Source organism: Arachis ipaensis, chromosome B03 (assembly GCF_000816755.2).
Source record: "Arachis ipaensis cultivar K30076 chromosome B03, Araip1.1, whole genome shotgun sequence".
NCBI lineage: Eukaryota > Viridiplantae > Streptophyta > Magnoliopsida > Fabales > Fabaceae > Arachis > Arachis ipaensis.
The window spans coordinates 119836842-119843782 of NC_029787.2; the positions used below are offsets into that span (position 1 = coordinate 119836842).

The 6941-nt window shown below is 34.4% G+C and overlaps 1 protein-coding gene and 1 long non-coding RNA gene across 3 annotated transcripts in view; both read right to left on the reverse strand.

Moving 5' to 3' along the window:
* LOC110270343 overlaps positions 1-6941 on the reverse strand; it is a 16633-nt gene that overhangs the window by 94 nt on the left and 9598 nt on the right. The gene's annotated exons all lie outside the window — the stretch shown is intronic.
* Positions 1938-6481, reverse strand: LOC107631011 (mitochondrial inner membrane protein OXA1-like). 2 transcript variants are annotated; one of them, XM_016334317.2, is made up of 9 exons: positions 5780-6481; positions 5433-5523; positions 5057-5104; positions 4537-4595; positions 4203-4278; positions 3968-4099; positions 3609-3722; positions 2822-2876; positions 1938-2402 (listed from the first exon to the last, which is right to left on the reverse strand). In XM_016334317.2, exons 1-9 carry the CDS (start codon positions 6244-6246, stop codon positions 2311-2313), a joined length of 1134 nt encoding a protein of 377 aa, XP_016189803.1. In that variant the 5' UTR covers positions 6247-6481; the 3' UTR covers positions 1938-2310. The 2 variants fall into 2 exon arrangements, with proteins under 2 accessions (XP_016189803.1, XP_020975112.1); XM_021119453.1 differs by lacking the exon at positions 3609-3722.

The following is a 6941-nucleotide window of genomic DNA, read 5'->3' on the forward strand; positions in this document are numbered from 1 at the left end:
TTATCTTCTGTTTAATTTAAAAAAAAAAAGTATATTTTGTCAAAATAAATTGATGACCAATACTTTTCTTTTATAATCTATTTTGCATTTAAATTAATGGCAACCAAATACCTATTTTTATATTTAGAATGTTAGCTCTAGCATTTCTTAAAAAAAATAAAAATGATTATAAAAGTGGGAAAAATCAAATTTTAATATTTTATAAAAAAATAAAAAAGACTGATTTTTAAAGAGTTATAAAACACTAATTTTCAATATTCTGACGTCGAAAAGTTAGCCATAACATACACAAATCATAGATGTTGCATATAGGGATGGCAAAATTTCCCGAGATGCGGGGATCCCTGCGGGGACTGCCTCGAATGGAGATTTGATTGTGGAGAATTTTTTTCGCGAAGATGAGGATGGAGGACAAAATTCCCCCGAAGTAGGCGCGGGGACCCGAGCGGGGATCCCCACCCCGTTCCCGCTATTCCCCGAAATTTATAAACTCCTTAAATTATTCTTAATAGTTTATTTCTCATACATGTTTTTTAGTCATTTCTCACACACATATATATAGAAACACAAAACTCCTAATCTTTATTTGCATAACTCCTCTTCAATTCAGAGATCTTAAGGTTGTCCATATTCCATTCAACCTCTCTGCAGTCACCCCCTCGTCACCTTTCTCATCGCATCGTCACACCTCACCGTGTCATCAACCTTACCGCGTCGTAATTTCTATTTGCGGCGTTCCTTTTCGTAACTCTGCCATCGTGTCTATTCTCCTCTCTGTTGCCGCGTCTCCTATCTCGTCCACTGCTTTTTCCTTTGGCTCGTCGTTGCGTTCCCCGCGTTATTTCGAAAGAAGTCACCGTCGTGTCATTTAGACTTTTTGTATAAAATCTTGCAGTTTTTGTATAAGATAGATACTTGTAGCTCTATTCATATAGAAATTAATAATTAATTAGAACTATTATGTAGATGGAAAATGGGGTCCTCGCGGGGAATGGGACCCCGTGGGAAATGGGGATGGGGAACAAATATGAGGGCGGGGACGGGGAGCAGGGAGGCATCCCCCGCCCCCGCCCTGCCCGATTGACATCCCTAGTTGCATTTTATATATCGTGTTCAAATAATTAATTTAAGGACTATGTTATGTGTATATTAAAGTCAATCACCAGTATAAAATACTTGTTAGAATATAAATATACATTAAAAATAAATTAAATTACACAAATATTTATACACAAATACATTGATGACTAATTTAGTGTACAAATAGTATTTTTGTTAATTTAAATATCTCAGTGATAGGGGTGTTCGCGGTGCAGTTTGATTCGGTTTTAAGGAAAAAAGTCATCCGATCCGAACGCTTAACCTATGTGCGGTGCGGTTTGGATTGGATGGAATTTTTTTGGAATCTGATCCAATCCGATCCAATTACAAGCGGTTTGGATTGCGATTTTTAAATAAAAAAAATTAAATACATATAACAAGTCTCAATATCAAATTTTAAATAATCAACAATGACATAACAAGTCTTAACAATATCTTAAAAAGCCAACGATAACATAATAATAGAAATAACATAAAATATTTATTAAATAATAATAATACATGAATAATAGAAAAATGTATAACAAATTGAACATATTATAAGTATAATTGTAAATATAATAATAAAATAATAATATTATAGCACATTGTGCGGTTTGGATTGGATTGGATCGGTTATGAAAAGTAGATCCAAAATCCGATCCAATCCAGCTGTTTGCAAAAAATAAAATCCAATCAAATACGAATTAGTGCGGTTTTAATCGATTTTCGATTTGAATCGAATTGGATGAGCGGTTTAATTTAGATCGGTTTGAATTTGAACACCACTACTCAGTGACACACATTTGCAAATTCGAGCCATCGCTTATTTTGCGGGCATTCAGGCATCATCAAACTTAGATTATCCATAAAAAGAGTGTATTCTGTATAGATATTCATTAAGCAAAAGTTCAAACTTCCAACTTCTCCGCCAACGAGCCATAGCTCAGATGGCATATGTCCTTTCTCCCTACCTAGAAGTTTTGGATTCGAACCTAGAGGTTTTGGATTTGAATCTCACTTGGTTTAAAAAAAACTTCATTCTTCGAAGAAGAAAAATTTGCTCACTTGATGATAAAATGGAGCATAGATTTTCACTGTATTAATTCTCTAAGCTTCTGACTCTTAAGCCTTTGACTGATGGATACAGAAGAAAAAACCCTATCATTTAAATGTCTCGATGTTCTACCGGTAAATGATCTTTCAAATATGTCGCTGATGCAGCTTGTTTTAGCGCTGGGATTTTGGAGCATCGGCAGGTGCTGAATCCACGACTATTACAGGAATACCTAAACTTTTCTTTACGCTGGGAACGCTAATAACTGTAAAGTTCCAAGAGAGAACAAAGGGATTAGAAAATAACAAATAATAAACTAAATGATTAATAAGAGCATATACTAGAAGTTTGAAAATCGAAATCAAAATCCTGATGTAGGCTATTCAGCCCCAGTAAAACTTGAAGCATATAAGACTATAAGTTCGTCTTGGAGGTTTTTAGACTATCATGGGAAGATAACCAATTAACCAACATTACAAGAATACCAAGATGCTGATGAAATCGGATCACTTCTTGATACACCAGTATCATTCTACAGTGTCTAAATGCAATATGAATCACACAGTGGAATCAATATTCAAAGCAATATGTATTTCATGAGGAAAATCCAACTTCTGCCAATGAAGTGGTGAATAAAGGAAAAGAGAGAATTAATATTATAAAGGAAATTTTGAAATGACTTACCAAGTCTATAAATAATTGAAAACAAATTTGATGCAAGCCAGAAACATAATATAGCCTGCACAAGTAGAAACTCGATCAGATATTAAAGAAAAACAACTACAAACAAAATATAAATAGAATTCATAAGTAAAATGATAATCAATAATCTATTACCTATCCACGTCTATATTATATATAAACATGCATGGCATAAGCCGTTGCCAAACTTTTTGCTTCACTGAAGATACCCTAAAACATTCTCTTAAAAAAAGACCCTTAAACTCGACAATGATTACAATATTTCTGTTCATAATTATGAAAAATCTCTTCTTGGTATAGAAAATAGAATAGCAGTTTTTTTCCCCTTTTAAAATTTTCTAATGACTAGAATACAATCATACTTTGCTTTGTTTTGACTTTTGGGTCAAGAGAACATTTTTCATGATTCCTAGTAAGTTTCAAACATTCAATAATTATATTAATTTTCAAATTATTAGGACATTTTCAATAAAAAGGTACTCATTAAGAAGTACAAAGGATGAGGTGGTAAAAAGATTATTTATAATTCTATGAAAGCAAGTGTGAAGTGCCATTTGACGAACCCATTTGGCAAAAAAGTCTGATAATAATAAGACCACTAGTACCATTTGGCAAAAAAAATTTTCAATTGATCTTCTGTCTCACTAACAAAGTTGATAGTCTCTAGGTCTCTTTCCAAGTTCATATAATAAATTATCTCAAACACACAGATGTGTGGGGGCATAGGGAAGTAATTCCTTCAAAAAAGAGCCAAGCCAAAAAAGTTTACCTTTGGAAGTTCCATGGCAAAAGGGACTACAAGAACAGAAACAGCCCTAGCGAGATTTTTCATGGTAGTACGGGTCTCCACAAGCATACAATGAGAGCCTTCATGAACATTATGCTGGGGAACAGGATAAAAGTATAAACCCAATACAATATGAACGGGAATAAAACAAATAACAACACTCTTGGTGACTCCAAAACTACGTTTCTCATGACTTATTAAGTGACCGGTCATAAAGTGGATTGATGGCATAGAACTTAAAACAGAAATCTAAAACAAATATTGACAAGAATTCAAGAAGCAACAAAGAAAGACAATAGAAATGAAAGTTGAAAGAGAAGCTCTGGAAACAGGATGCTGACCTCTACTATTACCAAGAATGACAATGCAGTCAAAACAGGAAAAATGTATAAGGAATCTGGAGTTGTGAGATCAGTAAACCAGTAGGCTCCACCATGCTTGAATGATGGCATTTTTTCTGCCATGTTTGATATCTTCCATTAAACAAGATAATGTGAATCAATAGAAACAGATTAAGGATCCTGAATCCTCAGACTCTTACAATTAGGGAGAATATCAAATTTAAATTCAACTTACTGCACAGAAGAAACTGATCAAGATAGAAGCTTGAATAATTAGCCCATGAAATAATGGAAGTGGACTCACACCAAATCTGCATTATTAGATCAAAGAAAAAAGGATATAAAGTGAAACAGAAAATCTTAGAAGTTTAATTTACTAGTTGGGCTCTTGATATATACCACAGTCCAGCAGTTGTGCTTGCTAGTTTGTATGTTCAAAGAAGTTCTTAAATATTGATAATAACTAGTCCAACTTACATTCTGGAGAGAGGGATGGAAAAAAAAAAAAAGAAAACAAAGAAAGTTTTGAAACATATACTTATCTGCAAGCAAACCAATGATACACTTACTCCTTATATAGCTTTGTAATTTGTTTCTGACCTTCGGCAACAGCTGCAGGACCCGATGCCTGAAATCATTATTGCAATCACTCTTTTTATCAAAAAGAGAAATGTTATGGCAATCACAACCAAAATTGTTTCTATGGTCCAATTCCATTTCAAAGGCTGAATGATGGTCGGATTCCAATCCAAAAGAACAACCTTATTGCTCATTTCCATCCTTTGTTCCCATTCTTTCTACACTATTTAGTCCTCTATGACCTCTTATACAAATTACAAAACACTTCAAATAGTGGTAGATGGAGAAAAAGAGTCTAGTTATGCAGAGTTGTTTGTTTTGATTGCCAAAGTAGCTCTAAAAAAAAAAAAAAAACATGACAGAACCCCAGGACGGATACTTAATAATTGAACTAAATCAATCTTCAGAAAGTCTATTGATTCAAACAAAAATTTGGAGATACAAAGCAATGGAACTGTGATGTTTCATTAACTTTAACACACTTGCATATCACAAAAAATCCACCATTACCTTGTCTTCCAACTGTGCGATTATTTCATCTACTTTAAGCCTCAATACCTGCATCAGAAATGAAAATGGTAAGCCTAGCAACGCAGTTGATCAGAGCACGGAGAAATCTAATTTTGATATAACAAATTAACAACTACAATAGCTGCAGGGATTATTCTGAATGCACCTAAAAAGAAACTGTGGGAAGCAAGGGAATTAACCCTCAAACCCATGTTAGAGGGGGATCTTATGAGGAGTAAAGAGAAGAAAAGGGAAGCTGAAACCTCCTTCCCTCCAACTGTTTAAATCAAATTTATTCCGAAGAGGACATAGATTGCCATTATTTTTTACCAAGAAATAAAGATGAATGAAAGAAGCTATGAGCAGCATAACGTACACGGAATCTGGAATTAGCCTTAAGTTGATTTACTAAAAATGGAACTGTTGCGATTCGAACCAAGAAGGTTGTCATAACTATGGCTGCCCACCTGAAAGGAAGAAAGAGGAAAAAAGAATCCATTGGAGAAATGAATTCCGTAACATCTATCTTGTAACAATGTAATGATAAAAGAACAATCTTGCTAAGAAAATCTCAAGAACCCTAAATTACAAATAAACCTTTAATTCTGGCAAAAGCTAAAAAAATTCCACATAATGGCAACTTCAAATACACAATTAACCAATTCTTAACGATGAAAAACTACAAAATTTTCACAGAACTCAGCAATAATGGTTTACACTCACCAGTTCATGCCAGTTAAGAAATGCACATAGTCGATGGCATACTGCACCATCTTTATCGGTAAAAGAGAATCAGCGGCGGCAATCGCAACTTCGTCGACGACGGAACCAGCCTGAGAAGCTACGGTATCAATGGTCGTTTCGGCGAGCACATCTGCCACGTCGATCCCGAAGTTGATCTTATCGGAATCATCATTCAACGTAGACAGGTATCGGCACAAACTATATCCAGAAAACGTGTTATTGAAAATCGTTCTTCGTTTAGAAGAAGCACCGAACCCCGTTGTTCCATTGAGGAAGCTCCCGAAGGACCGCGCTTGGATCAAACTAGTTATTGCCGCTGGAACCGGTTTTTCTTGTTGCCGTTGGTTGGGTTCGTCGATGGTGTGGTGGAGAACGTAGCTGAAAGAAGGGTGGAAGTTGCAGTTTGAGAGGTTGGTTCTTCGCAGGAGGTAGCGTCGATAAGCCATTGGTGAGAACTGAAAGGAGGTGAGAATTAGGTTAAAGCATGAAAATGCGTAGAACGAAATTGAGCAATTCAGAACGCAGGAACGTTGATATGTTTGGCATGAAACGTGATCGGTGGATGGTGGCGTTACGGCGTTGCCTTGAATTTGAGTACGGTGGATCAGTGCAGCTGCTGGACTGCTGTTTACTGGTAGTGGTAGCTCAGCGTTTGTTTCTCCAGCTTAAAAACGCTGTCGTTTCATATTTTGGAGGGGTTTTTTTTTTGTTTTAATTTTTAAACAAGTATATTTTGTCAAAATAAATTGATGACCAATACTTTTTTTTTTAATCTATTTTGCATTTAAATTAATGCTAGCCAAATACCTATTTTTATATTTAGAATGTTAGCTCTACCATTTCTTAAAAAAAATGAAAATAAACAAGCATATTAATATTTTACTTATTTTGATATTTGTCTTACCATTACAGATACTATTTATATTTAAATCAACAAATAATTTATTAATAAATTCTTATTATGGATAATTGATTAAAGTAAAAATAAAAATAAGCATTTTATATAAAAATAATTTAAAATTAATGTTACCCAATATGAAGTGACTTTGCGACGATACAGTATACTGGTGTGTTGAGCTACATACTGTGTGAATCAAATTGACTTTCTACATTGTATATGTTACCTCAGCCAGTTTGAATA

Bases quoted from the DNA above. Each gene is read 5' to 3' on its own strand.
- LOC107631011 (XM_016334317.2), bottom strand. From the start codon at position 6,246: ATGGCTTATCGACGCTACCTCCTGCGAAGAACCAACCTCTCAAACTGC. The intron at 4,279-4,536 runs GTAAGTGTATCA...CTAATAATGCAG, and splicing joins ATTACAAAGCTATATAAGGA to ATTTGGTGTGAGTCCACTTC. The intron at 2,877-3,608 runs GTAAACTTTTTT...CTACTTGTGCAG, and splicing joins TTGCCATGGAACTTCCAAAG to GCTATATTATGTTTCTGGCT.